Genomic DNA, 20,564 nt, shown 5'->3' with positions numbered 1-20,564 from the left:
TCCTCTTCTCCCAAAGACCTTTCCCTCTCCTGCATACATTTCTCTCCTACAGCAAGGCATTTTCCAGCCTTATTTCTAATCAATGCAGAAAGAGCATTGCCTCCTTCCAATTGTGGAAAGAGCAGAATTGCAAGAACACCACATAATGAACTTAAGTGATTGTATAGAAAGGGTTTAAGAAGCTATATATCCTAGAATCATGATGGATCACTAAAGGCACTGTTTTGTCTGGAATCAAAAACTCTACAAATGAGATTTATTTCACACCACAAATCTTTCCTTTGTGTCACCAGAGGTCTTTTCTCTTCCTCAGAGTTTTCTTCAATTTTTAAACTGCTTTATGGCTGGATAGACCATTGGCCCATCTAATCCTGGAAGCTAAGCGGGGTCAGCTCTGGTTAGTATTTGGATGGGAGACTGCCCATAAATACCAAGTTCTGTAGGAAACACTTCAGAGGAAGGAAGTGGAAAAGCATATCTGGGTATTCCTTGCATTAGGAAACCCTATGAAATTCATGGGGTCCCCATAAGGTGAAAGATGACTTGAAGGCATGTACACACATGCACAGACATCAGCAGTTCTCTAGCCTCTCAAGAGATCTTTACCTGATACTTCTTTTAAATGGAGTTGCCAGGAATCAAACCTAGGGCTTTCTGACTGCAAAATGCTGCCTATGGGTCACACATGGCCCCAGGCCCATTTTTGTGGCTCGCAGGGTTAAAAATGTTTTTAAACAATTGTCTGCTCCAAAATGCTCCCAAATGCCCACTAGGCTGTATGAGGACATTTTTTTTTTTTGCCATATGTTTCAACACTGGGTTATGCAGTGGAAAGGCGCAGTCTTCCAAGGTCGCCTGGGGGGGCTAACGCAACCCTCTAGCCTTCCACATGTGCCACCTTGAGCTGCAGCTTCTCTTCTTAACAATCAAGTTAAACAAGATTCAGATTTTAAGTGGAAAGAAGAGGAAGTTCTTTCTCCACAGATTGAAATTCATAGATTCTAGTAGCATTAACAAAGCCTTAAGGCATACATGCTGTAAATTTAAAAGGACTAAAATAGACTAATAAGCTTAATATAGTAATCCAAGGAGCATCATTTAGCCCTTCCCCAAATAAACAAACACTACTCTTCCCATCTCCATGTGACTGGATCTTGTTCTTTGTCCTTTGAAAATCAGTAATATTTTATAACTTAACATTTGAACCATGCAGGACCAATGTGAAATAACCATCCCAAACCCTTCAATAGGAGACTTTGTCTTCCTAACATTTCACAAGCTTGATGATACCAAGTGCTCAAACTGAAGAAGGACCACTGTCTATCCTGAGGTCAATAATAATAATAATAAAAAATACAGATCCCCTGTAAGAACTATATTTTGATTAGTTACATTCAGGCACTGGACATGCTGCTCTTGTCAAAAACATCAGGCCAAGTCCTGATGCAAACACACCTAGGCTAGCAGGAAGGAGGATGCTGAGCTACCAAAAAGAGTTAGGAACTGTGGAGAAGACAATTCAACCAAAGTTTCTACGTATGGGACTGCAAAGTACCACCATTCCTAAGTGGAAGTATTCTTAATGCCTTGAGAAACTGAACTACTGGTGTTAGGAACGAAATCCGTTCATTTTCATACTTCCAGGACTACACAGTAGGGAGGAAGAGAGCTTAGACTGCAAAAAGAACCATGTAGGGATTTTATGAGTTCTAGGAGACAGCACATACCAAAACATTCACATGAGGGTATAAAATAAATCAGAGTAGGAACCACCAGAACTCTCCTTCAAGCATTGTTAGCAGGGTCTCCATCTTCATTTGGACTATATATGAAAGAGCCCAGAATAGGATATGCAAGGGTAAGTATGCTAGGTATTCCCCTCCACAGATACATGTGCAAAACTCCAGATGCATGTGCAAAACTCCAAATTTTTGATAACCAATTACATGTACCATGTCACAGAAAAGTAGCTGCATTTCAGTGGTATATTGCTATTTAAATGGTATTGAAAATAAGGACCTCAGGTATATGTAGAATGAAAGCATCACACAGACCTCACAATCCAGATAGTTAGCATAAATAAGTGCATGTATGTAGTTGTCCTTAGGACTTCACCACTAGCATAGCTGAATATATTTAACTGAACTAGTGCAAATGAAGAACAAGGAAAGCTTCGCTGAAAGTCTAGAATTTGTAAGAATATAAAAAATAGGCTTTTCTTTGTAGCAAAGCTACAGATAAAACACCCAACTTAAAAAGCAACAGAATCAGCTGACAGAAAAATGGCTCCCAGTTAGATTGATGGGCTGTTATCAGTACATTATACAGAGGCCTCATCTGGACAAAGACTGAGAACCTGTATGCAGTGGTAGGAAAGAAACAAACTTGCAGGTTTTGAATGAAACCAAGCATGGTTCAAAATGACAAAAACAACCTGCTCATTCTCCAGGATGAAAGACTGCTGTTAAAAACAACCCTGAAATGACTGCAGGTGTGCACACAAACCCTTCTTGCCGCACAAATGCCTATGTGGCTACATAGGGTTATAGCCACACACCCTCAAAAAATTAAGAGAAAGAGAGGAGGAGCCAAAGCCAAAAATAGACTTTGGTGACCTGAGCTTTGGGAAGAATCAAACGAGAGGTGTTTTTTTATCAAGGGCTAATGGAGTGTTATTTTGAAAACTGCAAAAAATCATTAAGGCTAGTGTGTTCCACTTGGGTTGCTACCTTTAAAGGGATTCTCTGAGATTTATTACACAATCTCTCCAAAGAACTGGTACAAAATCACCACCCAAGAGGACACACATTTTGGCAGTAGCACCACACTCTCCCTTTTGTAGAGTCTACTGGGCATTCCTGCACCATGTACAGAAAGGCGCCTCAGTATGGGAGCATACTTGAATCAGGCTATGACCTGGTGATTGTAGCTAAAAAAGCTTTGGGAGGGTAACAGTGGGGGACACAGATGAGACATGTGGGTCTGGGAGCACAGATTAGTTCCAATCCTTGTTTAAGCCTGCATTTCAGACAGGATGAACTGCTGCTTGGCCTTCTACACCAAAACCACATTGTAGCAAAGAAAAAAACAATTAAAAAAGGCAAAGTGGCTTTGCAGGACATGCAGTATGAAGGCACAGGAGTTAGAAAGTCTGGAAAGGAGTTGTGAACCCTGATTATCCTGTGATCATGACTGATGAAGCAGGATTTCTACATTTTTGGCAAATCAGGGCAGAAAATAAATGGGAACCTTGTCCATCCCAAATTGTCCACAGTTTAGGATGCATTTCTGTTTAGTCTCACAAGCCCCTGAAAAAGTCTGCACGGATGAGGCAGAGGGACAAATCTTCATAAACAGATATTTGACTATTAGTCCTTTCTGCCTTAGAGGCTTCAAATCACAGCATATCTGTGTCCTCCATGCTGAAACTGCTTCGGCGACTGCTGGCCTTAGAGGCTTCTGGTGAGACGGCAGAGAACAAGGGATCAGAAGCCACAGGCAGCATGGTATCCTCCATCAACATCAAGTCTAGATCCTTCTTGGACAAAGAAGGGAAGGAGACATTTTGGCTGGGGTCCAGAGAATCATGGAAGCCCCTGGAGTTGTCATCAAAGCTCAGGCTATGAGTAAAGTCCAGCTGATGGTAAGGAGACTGTGGCGGAGCAAAGTGAGGCTGGTGCTGCTGAGCTTCCAGCTCAGGATGGAGTTGTGGTGGTGGTGGTGGCGGCTGTTGCTGCTGCTGCTGAATCTCTGTTGTCCTCTCATCCCCAGAGGCTTCTTGCTTGACTACTTGCTGAGCTAGTTCAGCCATGTTCATGCCAGAGGGTGAAGTGGTTGGCAGTCCATGGACCCGAGCCTGCATCTCCAGCTCCTTTAGGACAAGGCATAAAAAGGAAGAGTTCTAACAATGACAGCAAAAGAGAACACACTCCAGACAGGAAGTGTTTGCAAAAAGCAAAAGGGATCCACTCTGTATAATATATGCATGGTACTTGGACCTGTCTTAAAACACACTCAACATGGAACTGCCTTTGAAGACACTTGAAACCTGGCTCTTGCACACATGAGCTTTTATAGAACTAAGTGATTTATGCAATGATATTTTTACTATCATCATCATCGACAACACTATTCTTTTCATTTTATATTTTGGTTATTATTAAAGTCAAGGTGACTTAGGGAGTTAAAAGCAAATGGCAAAATGAGGGGTGAGAGGTGGGGACCTACCTGTATGCGGAGCCAGAGTTGCTTGTTTGCCATTTCCAGGCGTCGAGAATGATTCTCAAGATCTCGTGACCTCTGTAGGTCTTTCTGCATCCTCCTGATGTAATCAACAGAGGCTTTCAGAATTGTCCCTTTGTTCCAGCGCACATCCCTGGGAACAAGCAAAACATTAGGGACTGAAAGACTTAAGTCCAGATTCAGGAAAGTTCTTGACAGCAGATTTAGAGCTGCACTGTGGCTTGCTGGAAGGACTGGACATATCATCCTTGATTATCTTGCCCACCAGCACCGCTGATGCCCATCCCTCATTGTGGCTGGCTGAATTTCATGGTGGGTTTTGAGAATCAGATTGGGTCAGAGCATAGCTATTATATCACTGGGCCTAAATGTCTGCTGCAGAATCTCAACTAATTCTGTTTGAATACTAAACATAATATGCCAGTAAACCTTCATTCCGTTGTGTCTTTCTCAACATGGTTTTCCAGTATCAAGAAAACATGCAGTTTTTACCAGAACTTACAAATCTCCAGCTTTTGGGATCAGCATTCCTAGTTCCTTAATGCGATCATTGATGTTGAACCTTCGTCTTCTTTCAACTACAAGGAGAAAGAAAAATAGTGGAAATTTGAAATTTCCTAAAACATTCGCCTTTGAAAAAAGATAAATATAGAGTTACAGTGGCGCCTCTGCATACGCTGTCTTTTTTTGCACGGCTTTGAGCATACGCGCTCAAAGCCGCGGGCGCGTGCGGGGCAGAAGGGGCAGCACGTCCCATTCAATTGAATGGGCGCGCGCACCCGTTGCGCCCTGTGTGCCGCCGCGCCGCCACGCCGCCGCGCACGAGCCCCATTGGAAACAATGGGGCTCGAGCATAGGCGGAATTCGCCTTATGCGGAGGGATCCGGAACGGATCCCCCACGTAAGGCAAGGACGGACTGCACTAGAAGAAAGGAAATGGCTGCTGTCTAATTTTTTAGTTTAAACTCCCCCAAATTAATGACCCTCCCAAATATATTGCAGTACAATCCCTATTGCCCTCAACCAACAGACCAACGTCCTGGTGGCTGGGGGTGACAGAAGCTGTCGTCCAACACACTGAGGGAAACTGCATTAGGAGAAGTTGCCATCATCATATCTAAAAATCTACACAAGAGGAAAAACAGATGCTTTCAAGAAAGAGAACATGCCTCCTTTATTCTTCAGTTATGCATGCATGTATGATGGTCTAGGAGACAGTGTTTCAGAGTATGCAGTCCATGTTCTCTCTCTCTGCAAAGGACATCAATCCCATTTCTAAGGTGGCTCTTGTCATCCACAGCATCAAGCAATATTTTTTCCCCAAATGGAATCAGCTCCTGATAGACCAGGAACTTTTTTTTTTTTAAAAAAAATACTTATTAATCGAAGGGCTAAAACAGATGACATACACCCCAAATGCAGCCCAAAGCTGCCCTGATGCCACCCCAACCAGAAAGAGCCAGCTTGAAAAAGCGAGGAGAAAACTGCTCCTTTTCAGAAGCCAGCTTAAAACACCAGCAAAGGGCTGGATTAGGGCCACATGCATGTGGTTGCCATGGCTCCTGGGCAAGTAGTGCCAAGGTGGCCCCAATCCACCCTTTTGGGGCGGTCTCTCCTGATTAAATTAATTAAATACTACACCCCTAAAAAGCAATCAACATGGTGATGGCTACTCACATACCATATCTATCTAAATAGAGCAAAACAGAACCTCTAAATTCTGTAGTCCCATATACTCTTATTCACATGCAAATATTTACATAGTCATTATTAATGTAAATCCTGTTGTATGTGTGTAAATGGGCACATGTACTTGAACACAGAGGTCAGTGCATTATTATAGGTACATGAAGGAAAACGAGCATCTGTAGACATGCACATGAATGTGTGTGTGTGTGTGTGTGTGTGTGTGTGTGTGTGTGTGTGTGTGTAGTATCAGAAACTAGGAGTTTTCGTGTAATACAGAGAAGGAGAGCAGAACATAGAGTTAGATAAAATTGATAGCAGAAATAATGAAAACTTCATGGATGTAACCTTCTAGAGATCTGTAAGAGAACCTATGACCAGGTGGCAACATGTGTATTGCTTGCTTCTTCCTATTCCCTACTTTTATATTTGTAAATAAAATATTACAAACCCACCCTAAATTGCCAGTCACCTCTCTCCATAGAAGGAAGCCCAAAGCCAAGTGTTGCTTCCATAATTACTTCTTACTGCTTGAGGAAGTAAGTGGCGTGCAACATAAACAATAATAGTAGTGGGTTATGTTATAAGTTACACTAAAAAGGACAATGTCCCAGATTGATAAGATGGTGTTCTTTGCCTAGGTCAAGAGCTACATCAGCAGTGGGGAAAAGGATGAGTATCTTCTATACTCATTTGTAATTATATTACAAAAAAGTCTGTATTTAAATTAAACATAAAAGATAAAAGTATGTGTGTAGACTGCTTCTAGATCAAGATTCACAGTTACGGGAAACCATGCTTTAAGAGTGCTGGAAATAGTGGTGATCAGGGAGGCATTTTCTAGGAATGAATCAAATGAGTAAAAGACTAGTTTCATACCATGATCATGCTTATGTGCTAAGAGGAATGGCCAAAAGAGAAACACACAAAAGTTCCACTTGAGAACACACCAGTTCTTTGTACATGCAGCTACTGTGGGATGTCACTTATAGCTCTGTTCACTTTCTGGAGTTCTCTGAATTGAGATCACTACACAGTAGCATTAAGAAAGTTGTGACATTTTGATACTGGTTCGTGAGAGTCACTGTTCATATCCCATATAGAAAGAATAAGAAAGAATAGAACAGGAAGCCCTGAAGAGAATTTGGGAATTTGTTCCAGGCATCACTTACTTAGATTGTGATTGTCCTTCTTCTGGCGTTCCTTAGCCAAAGCACGACTCTCAGCATCTAGAGACAAAGATCAAATTAACAAAGCTATAAGTCAAGAAAAAGTATGATATTTAACATACATGTGCACTTATCCACATATAGGCATAAATAGATTTCCTCTTGTACTCTGAGGCAAAGCTGGAGCTAAGTAGTTCCTCAACAAGTCATACACCCTTTTAAGTTACCTGTGAGCTCTCTTTTCTGGGTGAGATCAGCAGGGCAGGAGCTGCTGGTGATGCCCATCGCAGAGGGAGTCATTGGAAGGTCACTGCTATACACATTCATATGGCTGCTGGATAGTGGCAGCTAAAAAACAAAGATGTGAAAACAAATTTTATTTTAGCACAGGAAATGCAGGATGCCAGTTACAACCTGCTGAAAGCATCATGGATACAAGGACTGTTTCAGCTATTCAAGCAACTATGTCCTATTTGATCATACTATCACAGCTGAAGGTGAGCTGCTTCCCCATGGAGAGATTCTGTACCAATGTAATAATGTATGAGTAGCAAAATACAATAGGAAGGGCCCAGTGGCAAACTACTCATAGCTAACTGTCATCCTTTCTTCTAGTCCTTTCTCCTCCCATGATACACTACATTCCACCCATGTAGAGAAATCATGTAGCACCTTTGAGATTAACTGAAAGAAAGAAGTTGGTAGCATGAGCTTTCGTAGACTTACATCTATTTCCTCAGGTGCATCTGCAGGAAGTAGACTTAAGTCTACGAAAGGTCACGCTGCCAACTTCTTCCTTTCAATTAGTCCCAAAGGTGCTACAAGATCACTCTACATACTGATTCTACAGACTAACATGGCTATATCTTTACATTCCATCCAAGTGACACTTGTACACATACACACACACCCCAATGTAAGATTCTGCCTCACAAATGTAGCTTTCAAAACTCTAGAATGGGACCAGATTTCTCTTTGATTCTTGCCAGTTGATGGCTCCAAATCACTTCCTGTGGAAAAAATCACAGCGTCCATCTACCCTCCATATAGATGTTGTAATTTATAACTCATCTGACTTAATGTTTTAAATTTCTCCACAAGCCCCAAACTAGTAAGGTTGCTGGCCTATCTGGAATTTCTTTTTTCACCCAAGACTATCAGTCTAAGCATGCCACAACATTTTAGTCAAGCCATCTCTTCGTCCCCAGCTGTGCATGACCAGATGACATAACACTGGTTTAGAAAAGAAATATGTTGCACTGAATCCTGCCACCACACCCCCTAGTGCCACCATGCAGGGAAGACTCCACTGCCACTAAAGTTTCCCCTGCTACAATTACTACCAAGTTTTAGCATAAACTACAGCAGCTCTCTGTGGTAGAGGAAGGGCCTTTGCATATTTATAGTGCAAAAATGAGGAAGGAAGAGCTAAATTAGCAGCAACAAGTAAGCCATGAAAATAATTTTTACTGAGTGGGGCAAAATAGCAGGAGGGCTACATATTTCATCCAACATGAAATACTGGCGACAGCAGGGGGCTGCAAAATAGCCTGTATGAAGCCTATTGCCTAGACCTATTTTGGATGGACTAAAATACAGTTCCTTACATTCTGTCTTTAGACAGAGAGATGTGTATCTTCTCTTCCTCCTATTTGATTCTTAGCATTTGTTGTTGTTCTGTGCTGACAAGTTGACTTTGAGTTACAGCAACTCTATGAATCAAAGACCTCAAAGAGACCCTTGTATTAATAGTCCTGCTCTGGACTTGTATTTAAACTGAAATAATAGGGCATCATCTTTGAAAAAGCATCTCTAAAACTCCACTCCACTGAACTTCCAATCTCATTTACACATTGAAATTAGGGGTGGGAGTGAAGAAACAAGTAGCATTATATTTTCAGTGTATGCACATTGTAATGTTTAGCCCCTCTATTAGTCTGAATAAGATTTTCCCTAAAGCTTCACCACCTTCCAGCTGGGAGACAATTATATTTCATTTTATATCTTTATTTTATCCTGACATGGCAGCATTTCTTGCTCCATTAAGCCCTCCCTGTCTGACAGCAAGAGGCAAACAAAAACACTCACAGTATTGGGCATATGAATTTCTGGATTAATACATCCCACTGTAGTTGTCAGCTGCATTATGTCTTCAATGACATCATCTATCTGAAAGAAATAAGTCAGAGAAGTACCTGAGTTACTATGTTGTAGCAAAAATAGCAGAAGTCTTGTAGTACCTTAAAGTCTAACGAATTCAATATAACATAAACTTTCATGGATAACAGTCTGTGAGATATAGGGATGATTTCCCCAGCCTAATCAGCAATATATATGCATGCATGTGAATAGGTATGGAAAATACAATGAGAAATTTGTGACTAACGAATAGTTTTCATTTCACATGGTACTACAACATCTCTTGCTAGAAAAAAGGGGGATGAAAGCTCCCTCACAGCTAGTTTTTATGTATCATTTCCTATAGTGGGTCCTTGCTATCAACTCAGGTTTGGCTTCAGAATCTTCAGTGGATGCCAAAATCCATGGATACTTTATATGCAATGGCACAGTAAAATGGTGTCCCTTATATATAAAATGGCAAAATCAAAGTTTGCTTTTAAGAATGTTTTTTCCTTGGAATATTTTAAAGCCATGGATAGTTGAATCCATGGATACAGACAGAATCTGTGAATATGGAGGGGTGGTTGTACATTCTCGTCTGAAAAACGCACCCCCACCCCTAAACATTAAGTTATACAAGCAGGGGTTCATGTGCTGCAGCTCTGGCTGAATTATACCACTTTACATTGCAAAAGTAGGGGTTGCATATTTGAATTTTCCCTCCTGTAAACTCATTCAATACTCCTGAAAACTTGTTCAGAACAGATTTAGCCCAGTTTCCTCCACTATTCCCTGTGTGTTTATATATGGAGTGGCAGAATTCAGAAAAACATAAAGCATATGATTGTACTATTCAAGTAACTGTCATGTAAGCAATTGTCTGAGAGGAGATGTGCTTCCTGGCAGAGAAGCAGGCTTCCCCACAATCAGTGTTCTTGCTTTCTCTGGTAAAGTACCAGAAAAAGCAAGGTTGGGCCCATATGCCTGTTTAAAAATCCACCACTACCTTCTTCAAGAAATCCTCATGTTCCCAAGACTGTAATATACCCACCTCCCTTTCTGGGTTAGAGCCAATGTTGAGCATTGCCATTGGACTGTTGGGGGTGCTGTTGCCTGCAGAAGAGGACAAGACATGGCTTGGCGTTGGTCTCACACCTGGTGAGGCAGAAGGGGGAGGCTTAGGAGAAGGGGCACTGAGCAGTGGAGCAAATTTGTTCCCATAAGTTTCAGACAGGAATTCTTGGACCTTCTTGTCTCGTGACCGCTGCAAGTGGTATGTAGTAGGGTTCTCCAGGAAAGACTGAACCTAAAAGTAAACATTAAAAAGTCAGCAGAGGAGAAGGACAGCTATCCATATAAAAAGTGACAATAATTTTCAGAGGGGAGGGGGAAGGTTTAATTTTTCACAACATATTAACTTTGCAGATCTGACTTACTGCTTCACCAAGTGCACTCACACTTAAAACCATGGCATTTGTCTATCATTCTTCCCTGCCTTGGTTGTCTACCTTAGACTGCAAACTCCTTAGGGACATGGAACTTACATTGCTAGCCCTGTATAATGCATTGCACAATGGTAGCCCCATCACAAATTTCAGCATAAAGAGGCAGAAGATACTTCTGTAGTTCCCTAGTCAATAATAATTTTCCAACTGAGCTGAATAACTCATGCCCTCCACCATTTTTGAATTTTAAGTAATCACATGCAAAAGTGAGAAGAATTTAGAGACTGAGGGAGATTATTGTTGACAGTTTTGGAGTGACAGTGATCTTACTTTTAAATTCAAACTGGCTAACGGATTTATATCTTCCCAGTAACCCCCAGAGTCTTGCTACTGCTTCAAATACTGGTTTGCCTTGGTACCAGCAAACCAGTAACACATAATGATGTAGCATTGTACAGTAGGCCCTTGGTATTCACTGGAGTTTGGTTCCAGGACCCCCCGTGGATATCAAAATCCATGGATGTTCAAGCCCCTTTAGTTACAATGGCATAGTAAAATGGTGTCCCTAATCTACAATGGCAAAATCAACGTTTGGTTTTTGGAATTTATATATTTTTAAAATATTGTCAAGCTATGGATGCTTGAATCTGTGGATATTTGATCCAGGAATCTAGCTGAGTTCATATCAACAAAGTACCATTCGAAGCTGCAACAAGGCTTGTGTGTATGCATGTGTGTGTGTTTGTAAAAGAAAAAAAGATAAGTGTGTGGAGTTATAGTTACACTTAAAGATATGAATTTGTAAGATTTCACTTCCCTCCCAAGCAGTCCAATTAAATCAATTGGGGCAGAGGAAATCTTATCCTGTCCCACTTTTTTAAAAAGTGGGGGATCACTTTTTAGCCTAGCACCAAATTAATTATTTTTTATCAAAGATCACACTTAATGACATGACTGATTCAAGTAATAGTAATTTTTTAAAAAAACAAATTCTTGCGCACACTACTTAAAGGTAAGAACTAAAATTCTGAAGCATTCTGAAAGAAATTAAATATGTACCTTGGGAAAATATAAAGCTAACAAGTAACTGGTCACTTGACAATTTGAAGAAATCTTAATCAAGTCAATTGTTTTTGTTTTTTTAAATCTTTTCTTTCCCTGCATGCAAATGTTAGTATTGTGTTTAAAAAAATAATTACTACTTTCAAGAAAAAGGGCAACTCCACTTCTTAAGGAAGGGTAAACTATGTATTTTCTAAAGGAGTATAAACTCACTTAGGCATTCTCTGTTTGTTTATCTGAATTAAGTTATTTGCTGATTTGTTGGTTTTTGCCATTTTCATATGTCAATGGCTAATCCTGTTGAACATTTTTGTTAGGCAGCACCAATTGTACCTTTAAGACTTCTCCTGGCACAGGGGGTGGTGTCTGGAAATGAACTGGTGTGTTGATGGCAGGGGTTGGAGTCACTGGCATCTGCTGTTGCTGCATGTAATGCATCATTGCCTGCTGCTGCATGCGCTCCCGTTGCTCCTCTTGCTGTACTTGCTCTCTCATGAGCTGCATTCGTAAACCAATGCGTGACGCCATGGTTTATTTTTTTTTATGCTTGTCAAATCTTCTTGAAAGACACCTAAAATCCTAGGGAATAAATTAGAAGGAATCAGGCCCAACAATTCAAGATTAGCTTGTGGCCTTTTATCTATATGGTAGAAATATTGCCACATGCTACAAAACTCTGCACTGCACTTTAGAGAAAATAAGTTAGTTTGCACAAGTGATACAAAAGCAACAATTACTCAACTATATAATAATACTAAATATAGAGTAAATTTAGTATAGATCACTTGTAGGGAACTTGTGGCTCTCCATATGTTGTTGAGCTACATCACTCATCATCCCTGGCCACTGGCCATACTGTTTGAAGCTGATGGAAACTGAAGTCCAGCATATAGAGTGTCATAAACTATTCACTCCTGGAGTAGGTTCTGTTCAACCACACTGCAACCATCTAACCTTTTGTTTTCTGAAACTAATCAGAATCTACTGAAGTTTTACAAACATCACTTTTAGTGGCAGTCAAGATAAACTTTGAAGGAAATGAACTGTTATGCAAATCCAGAAACTCTGTTTCTGTAAGAGATCAGAACACATCTTGTTCACTATCAGTTTTGCTATAAGATGCCAATCACAAATGCAGGTGAAACATCAGGAAAAAACTCTCCCAGAACATGGCCACATAACCCAGTAAACCCACAGAAAACTATGGACGCCGGCTGTGAAAGCCTTCTACTTCAGCTTTACTATAGCTGTATGATTCAAATAAGAAACAGAATTGCCATCCAGGACTGTAACCTTGTTGTTGTTATGTGCCTTCAAGTCAAATCTGATTTGTAGGCAAGCTATGGTAGGATTTTCTTGACAAGACTTTCCATTGCTTTTTGCTCAGGGTGAGAGTGTGTGACTTGTCCAAGGTCATCCAGTAGGTTCCCACATCTGCATGGAGATCTGAAGTACACCAAACCGGCCTTCTGTATCATAATATACTTTATTTTATTCCCTGTTTTATAATCTTACAGTACAGCAAACTGACTTACTATTCCTTTATTGCATTTTATAAACACATTTGAATGAATGCTAATACTCAATATTCTTGCTTTTCTGAATGGGAAAAATTATTTTACATTTTAATGATATACATTTCACATTCACTCTTGCACTTCTCTTAACACATAACAACTGGTGTGGCACCCTATTCACATTCACTTTAAATTGAAAAAGGAAAAAAAAAGAGTTTAAAGTTAAAGTGAGTTAATAATCCCCTTACCCCTGACATTAAATTTTGCCCTGGATTAACCCAGGGAATGAAAACCCACTGCCCTCCTTCTGCTTCCTTATCACCTTCAGTCAGATGACAGGAGACACATATTAAACCTTACAGAACTAAGTCAGAGGTGATCCCAAGTACCCCCCCCCACACACACACACACACTCATCATGTGACACAGGTGGAATTCAAGACCAAAAAAGGAAAAAGGAAAAGATAAGAGCTTTGTTTGCATTAGATGGAGGATGAAAGATGGTCCAAAAGGTGGGGTAACAGAGCATTTATTGCATCTCCCTGCCCTGTTAGTGCTTCCTATGCTAGCTGCAGCCTGGGCCTGAATTGTGGAAAGATGTTCAGATGTCACAGGGCTAATAAATTCTGCCAACAGAAATGTAGCGATGGGGCCCAACTTTGTGGAAATCTTTCGCCAGAGAAGGAAGGGATTAATTGAACACATCTCTTGTAAACAAAAAAGGTATTCTTGTCTAATCTAAGAGCAAATTTTTAAACAATTATTATTTAAAACAAATCCTTTTAATAGATACACGATCTCAAAAGAGAGATGAGAGTTGGCTATACATGAATATCTATTTGACAGACATTAGCTTCAAGAAAATATATATTTTTGAACATAAAGTCATCTTACATTAATGTATATGCCTATCTCATGTGCATTATTGTTGCTGAGCACCTTCAAGTCATTTCTGACCTATGGTGATCCTAAGGCAAACCTGACATGGGTTTTTATTGGAATGTTTCTTTAGAAGGGATTTGCCATTGCTATCCTTTCAGGTTGAGAGAGTATGACTTGTCCAAAGTCTCTCAATAGATTTCCATGGCTGAGTGAGGATTTGAATCCTGCTCTTTTGAGTCATAGTCCAATGCTCAAACCACTACGCTACACTTGCTCCTATGTATTTTCCCTTTTTTCTGTACCTTTTGCTGTATCTTATCTTTTTTCTTTTCTGTTTTTCTTTTCTTAGTAATATATTTTTAAAAGTTCAACTAAACCCTTAAAAAAGAGATCAAGAGAAGAAAGGGAGACTGTTTCTAAGATGACACCTGCCTCCTCAACAAGAAAGGCTGGCATCCTGTTCAGTGTTTATGAGATCACAATCTCAACTCACATCTTGTAACCTTTGGGATTCATGTTCTTGGTCATTAATACAGGTTGAGTTTCCCTTAGACAGAATTCCAAACTCTGAAATATTCCAAAACCCCAAACTTTTTTCATGGGTGGTTGAGATAGTGACATTTTTGCTCCCTGATGGTTCAGTGTACACAAACTTTTCTTTCATGTACATAATTATTTAAAATATTGTACAAAATTACCTTCGGGCTATGTGTATAAGGTGTATATGCAACATAAATGAATTTTATGCTTAGACTTGGGTCCCATCTCCATGTCATTATGTATGTATATGTAAATATAGGTATTCCAATCCCCCGCCCCCCAAAAAATCCAAAATCTGAAACACCTCTGGTCCCAAGTATTTCAAATAAGGGACATTCAACCTGTAACCTGCAGGGGTCTTTCCAGCTGCCTGACCAGGGGAGCACTTCAGCCATTGCCCAATTTGCCATGGAGATTTAGAATCAACTTTTTTCTTGCATGCAACTTTACCCAGAATGAAGTCATTCATCTAAAACTCATACAATGTCTTTATGTGTAAGATCCGTAACAATAAACTCATAAACAAACTGTTATTTAGTTCAGGGAGGTTAGGTGTCAGGCTCAGTTCATCTATCCTGTTTGTTTGGTTTTACTAAAATCCTAAGATTAAAAAATGGAGCCAAGTGCACAAAGTTATACACTAAGAATTATTGTTCAACCAGACATTACTCTACTGTTCAACACACACCTAAGCAGTTCAAGCACTATGGACAGAGCTTTCTTGATTCTTCATTCAGGCTGGAATCTTCCTATGCCATAGACCAATAAGATAACAACAACCTGTAATATGAAAGCTCTTAAAATGAGTATGTTTTCATAGTGATTTTGCAGGGCCAGCTCAGCCCTCCTGAAAATGAATTCAGCTGCTTATTCAAATGCTGAAATATGCACACAGCATTTGACACCCTGCTGGTTAAGCTTTTTGTCCTCAGGGTGCCTCAGCTGTTTTACTAGCCGCCTTCTTCCATCACGGAGTGTGAAGAGCTTATAGGCCCTATCTGGGCACAGATTAAGTTATCTTATTCCTTCTTGCTGTCATAACACAGGCAGTACATAACAACTGACACACAAAAGAATAGATGGCTTATTCATATGCTACACAAGCTGATTCAGAAACCAGCTTAACCTCTTACAAATAATGATGTTCCTTTTACCCAAATGGACAGGCGGTTATTCTCCAACACATAAGGAAAATCTACTGTTTGTAGTGCTTTTCTTGCTTTTTCACTTTTTTCTTGACAATACATATTGTCCTACATTTCACAGATGAACACTGGGACATGAGTGGCCAAGCAACATCAGTGTGGTCAAAATAGCAAAAGTTATTAATAAGGAAGGACAGACAAGTCAGCAGCATTTTGTTTTTGTCTGAACCTAATGGTTGAGGGCAAATTACTCAATTTGCAGCACTTGAAATAAGCTGAAAACAGAAAGGAAAATGGGAGGAGGATAAAAAAAACTGGGACATTTTAAATGCTGCAGAAAAGGTGGGGTGACAAAAGATTTATTGGGACTGTCCCTGACAAATTGGGACTGTCCTAATTTGACAGATATCAAAATAATTGCATAATGAGGTTTTTTTGTTTTGTTTTGTTTTGGTTTGGTTTGTTTTGGTTTGTTTTGGTTTGGTTTTAAAGCAGGACCCAGGGTGCATAATAACAGCCCTGTGGGATACAGATTGAAAGACTTTAAGTATTGCAAGTCCTTATTTTATAGCTATGCCAGCCAATGGAATAAAAACATGGAGAGAGGGAAAGTGTTACAAAATACCAAGTGATGGTAGCTACATCTAGGGAATCTTATTATAATCTTAGAGCCTTATCACACTTGGGAAAAGAAAAAAGAAAATGAAAGCCAGCAAGACAGAAGCAGCTACAGGTTACCTCCCCACACACCTACAAAACACTTCCATTCTACTGCTGAGGGAAACCACTGTAAATGCATGGTTGGAAAATCCATTTAGCAAACAGGAGGGAGAATGGAAGTACTATGGCATCGTGTGCAAACATAAGCCATACATTTGATATATCAGTTCAACAGGTGTAAGATCCAAGTGTCACAATGCCTTTATATTAATATACTGTGTGATCATACATAGACTATTCTGGTCACTCCACCTCAGAAAGGATGTTGTAGAGCTGGAATTATGTTCAAAGAGACAACCAAAATGATCAAGAGGATGAAGTATTTCCTTTTGAGGAAATGGTTACAACATTTGCTGTTTTTCAGCTGACAAGAGTCACTAATGGGTAAAGAGAGATATGACAAAGTTGTGTAAAATTATAGACAGGATGGAGACAAAGGAGTGGGATACACATCCCCATGCCTTTTCTCACAATAATAGAGCCCAAGATCATGTAATGAAGATGAACAGTGGAAAATTAAAAAAGCATGGATATCACTCTTTAAAGGTAACAATGGCCCCATACAGACAGGCCAAAATAAAGATGTTCCGGGTCACTTTGAGGTATGCTGTTTAAATGATGCATGTGTCCTAAGAGTCTGGAAATCGTGCCAAAGCCACGCTCTGGTCCCAAACAAGAAAAGTACTGTATGAAATAAATCTAAGCAGGCAAACGTGACAGGCTTTTTGCCACATGGTTGTATTTTTAAAATACGTCTCAGTCTCCATTCCTGTACTATCCTAAGCCAGCTTGGATATAAATAAATTACATGAATCAAAAACTATTGGATGGTGTGAAGAATGGAATTAATTATCTATAGCAGAGAATTGATTTAAAATGCTGGAGGAGTCACCCATGGGAGAACTGCTTCCTATTATCATTTAGACATTTTGAAAGTCTAGCTAGAAAATACAGTTAAGAATAGCAACACAAGCACTGCATATTCAGCCATAAATGTGCACCAACTGGGAACCAAATTATTATGCTTCAAAACCTGGTGTATTATACTAATAATATTCTTGTCCAGGGGGTCTTCCATATTTGTGATGTGGACATTTAACAGACCATGACCTCTAATCCACAGGGTGTTTTGTGTACTGGCCATTCACCTGCTTGTAACCTGACTAGAACAAAGCTCACAAGTTGCTATACTTTCAGGCAAGCAACTTTACACATTTGTTGTGCTGTGGGCACCTGTTGTGAACTGCAGAACATCTCACTCCCTTTCTTGAGAGTCGATACAGTTGGCTGCCCATATCCACAGATACTTTATCTATCAATTCAACCACCCACAGATTGAAAATATTCAAAAATATATATAAATTATGAAAAGCAGACCTTGATTTTACCATTTCATACAAGAGACATAATTTTATTATGCCATGGTATTTAATGCAATTTGAGCATTCTCAGATTTTGGTATCCACAGTGAGTCCTGGAACCAAACCCCAGAGGATACCAAGGGTTCACTGTACATGGCATAACCGGATCTTTTCCAGGTTTGAGGGAGCCCCAAACAAAGTGCCCTCTGCTACATCCCAGTATCTGTTGCTGGATCCTCACATGTGCATATATGTCTTCAAGTCACCTCTCAATTTATAGTGACCTCATGAATTTCATAGGATTTTCAAGAGCACAGAAGTCGAAATACCAGTTCCTGTGTGTCATCTGGGCCACCAAGCCAGCCTGCCTGAGGCTCTATTTTGTTGCCAGGCTGTTTCGAGGCAAAAACTCAAAAAAGGTACCCCATTATGTGTCTCATCAGGCCCCCTCTGGCACTCTGTGTGTGTGTGTGTGTGCGCGCGCCCACGTGTACATGCACGCACACATGCCTTCAAGCTGCCTGTTGACCTAATGCAACCTCATGAATTTCATAGGGTTTTCTTAGGAAAGGAATCCTCAGGGGTGGGTTTGCCAGTTCTTTCCTCTGACTTATAGCCTACTGTATCTGGTAATTGTTAGCGGTCTCCCATCCAAATACTAACCAGAACTGACACTGTTTAGCTTCCAGGATCAGAAAGAATCTGGTGCCTTTAGGGTATTTAGGCCAGCTCATTAAACCATACATCCAATTAAAACATCCCTTTAAGAGATAAACAATTAAAATACATACTTCATATTAAAATCAGCACATCTAACTGCATATCACTCCATCCTGGTCAGCCTGTTTAAACAAGGTCTTTGTCCTGCCAGCAAAAAGACAGCAGAGAGGAGGCAGATTGAATCTCCCTCTCCACAGAGTTAAAAAGTTTAGGAGCAGCCATCAAGAAGGCTCTCCCTTCTCCCACCAGCAATATCCTCGCCAGGTGAGCCTTATTATTAGCTAATTGTATTAGCTATGTTTGTCCATCAGCTAACATAAAAACACTGTTGCATTACTTGAACTTTGAACTGCACAAATATCCTTCTGGCACAGCACATTTTGTATAGGAAAAAGCCACTAATGGTTTCAGAGAAAAGGTCTATTGCTTCTGGTAGAGCTGGGTACCAAGTCTACTATAAAAAGGTAGAATTGGTCTCTGAGAAATCTATACTAGATGTACTTATTTATTCCCTCCCCTCCACAGTAAACAGACTTTATGTATGGAATTTATATTTCCACCTGGAGCTGATACTCTGTTATTTCCCTGGCTCCATTCTTCCTGTGTAAAGGCCCTCTGTGTCTTGATAGATTATACTCTTGCTAGAATCAGCTTTACAGCCTCACTCTTGGATTTCCCCTATAAAAGGCCAACATACCAAAAAACCACAATGACTACAATCTAGGGTTGTTATAGAGCATTCATTCCCTACCACCACTACCAGCAAAAATGGTTCTAGTAGTTGTAGTAGTGACTATAACACTAGGCTACTTTTCAAGGCTGCCATAGCCCACAACCTCTCAGCCACAGCCCTGCCAATACACAATATGTTTACAGAAATTGTGAGTTGTATCTACATTGACTGGATGAATAGTTGGGTTTTTTTTTTAATTATTTTAGAGAAAAATATTAAATAAGACTTGAGTTATAAAAATCATTAGTAACCATCTTTATTAATACCATGGGGATGTAGAAAAATTACTGCACAATAACAGCTCCATTAAACTCTTGGATTTCAGATTTTTATGGGGGAGCAAAACAATGGCTTTTAAATAAAATTCTTTCTTTAAAAACAAGGCATGTCAATTACTACTATAACTTGATTCATTGGCTAAAACACTGAACTCTAGCAAGTAAGCTCTCTCAGCAGGTGGCATCACAGTCCCATCTCAACGATGTGCTGGCAGTTTGAGGTTATGATTGAACAAAAACATCTCCTCCCAGCTGAAATCTTTCTGCCACCTGTTCTTAGAGATGGGCTAAGAGAACAATTTGCCAGTGGAACTGCTCTCTGGCTAAGATTTATCAGCAACACAGCAAAATTAAGAGGCAGGACAAGAGCAAGTAACAGTAAATCCAAACCTTTTCTGGACCAAGTGTGGGTCATTTCCATATTATATAATGTAATATGCTACAATTAGTGTTAGGGCTCACCAGTGAAAGCTGGGGTGTTTTGTTTTGGGACTCCTCAAACCTGGAAGAAATATCAGTGGTCTGATGTAACCCTTTAATTAGTCACAAAGTAATACCTGGCACTGTTGAGAGCTTGAAACTTGTTTTTGTTTGTTTGTTTGTTTTTGTTTGTTTGTTTTTAAAGGAGGACCCAGGGTATATAATAACAGCCTTGAGGGATACAGATTGAAAGGTTTTAAGTATAATTCCTTATTTTATATTCTGATATAGCTGTGCTATGTGTTCGAACCAATGGAATAAAAACATGGCAAGGGAATGTGTTACAAAATACCAAGTGGTCGTAGCTACATCTATGGATCCTTATTACAATCTTAGAGCCTTATTGTATTTGAAAAGAAAAACAAAAGCCAGCAAAATAGAAGAGGCATCTGGGTTACCTTCCCAGGTGCCTACAAAGCACTTCCATTCTACTGCCGAGGGAGACCATTGTAAATGCATGGCT

At 40.0% G+C, this 20,564-nt stretch overlaps 1 protein-coding gene across 4 annotated transcripts in view; it reads right to left on the bottom strand.

Annotated features, from left to right (window-relative positions):
* Positions 1 to 3,083: 3,083 nt before the first annotated feature.
* Positions 3,084 to 20,564, bottom strand: part of TFEB (transcription factor EB) — a 74,106-nt gene continuing 56,625 nt past the window's right edge. For all 4 annotated transcript variants that reach the window (XM_089514642.1, XM_089514643.1, XM_089514644.1 and 1 more), the window contains 8 exons: positions 12,059 to 12,304; positions 10,270 to 10,524; positions 9,186 to 9,266; positions 7,325 to 7,445; positions 7,101 to 7,157; positions 4,745 to 4,820; positions 4,228 to 4,375; positions 3,084 to 3,871 (listed from right to left, as the gene is read on the bottom strand). In XM_089514642.1, the coding sequence (XP_089370768.1) occupies positions 3,398 to 3,871; positions 4,228 to 4,375; positions 4,745 to 4,820; positions 7,101 to 7,157; positions 7,325 to 7,445; positions 9,186 to 9,266; positions 10,270 to 10,524; positions 12,059 to 12,253 (1,407 nt within the window). In that variant the 5' untranslated portion in view covers positions 12,254 to 12,304 and the 3' untranslated portion in view covers positions 3,084 to 3,397. The remainder of the gene's footprint in view (positions 3,872 to 4,227; positions 4,376 to 4,744; positions 4,821 to 7,100; positions 7,158 to 7,324; positions 7,446 to 9,185; positions 9,267 to 10,269; positions 10,525 to 12,058; positions 12,305 to 20,564) is intronic.

This window comes from Sceloporus occidentalis, unplaced genomic scaffold (genome assembly GCF_023333645.1).
Source record: "Sceloporus occidentalis isolate IW3139 unplaced genomic scaffold, rSceOcc1.0.p SCAF_3, whole genome shotgun sequence".
NCBI lineage: Eukaryota > Metazoa > Chordata > Lepidosauria > Squamata > Phrynosomatidae > Sceloporus > Sceloporus occidentalis.
The sequence above is the reverse complement of the archived record's forward strand: the minus strand, read 5'-3'. Positions and strand labels throughout refer to the sequence as shown.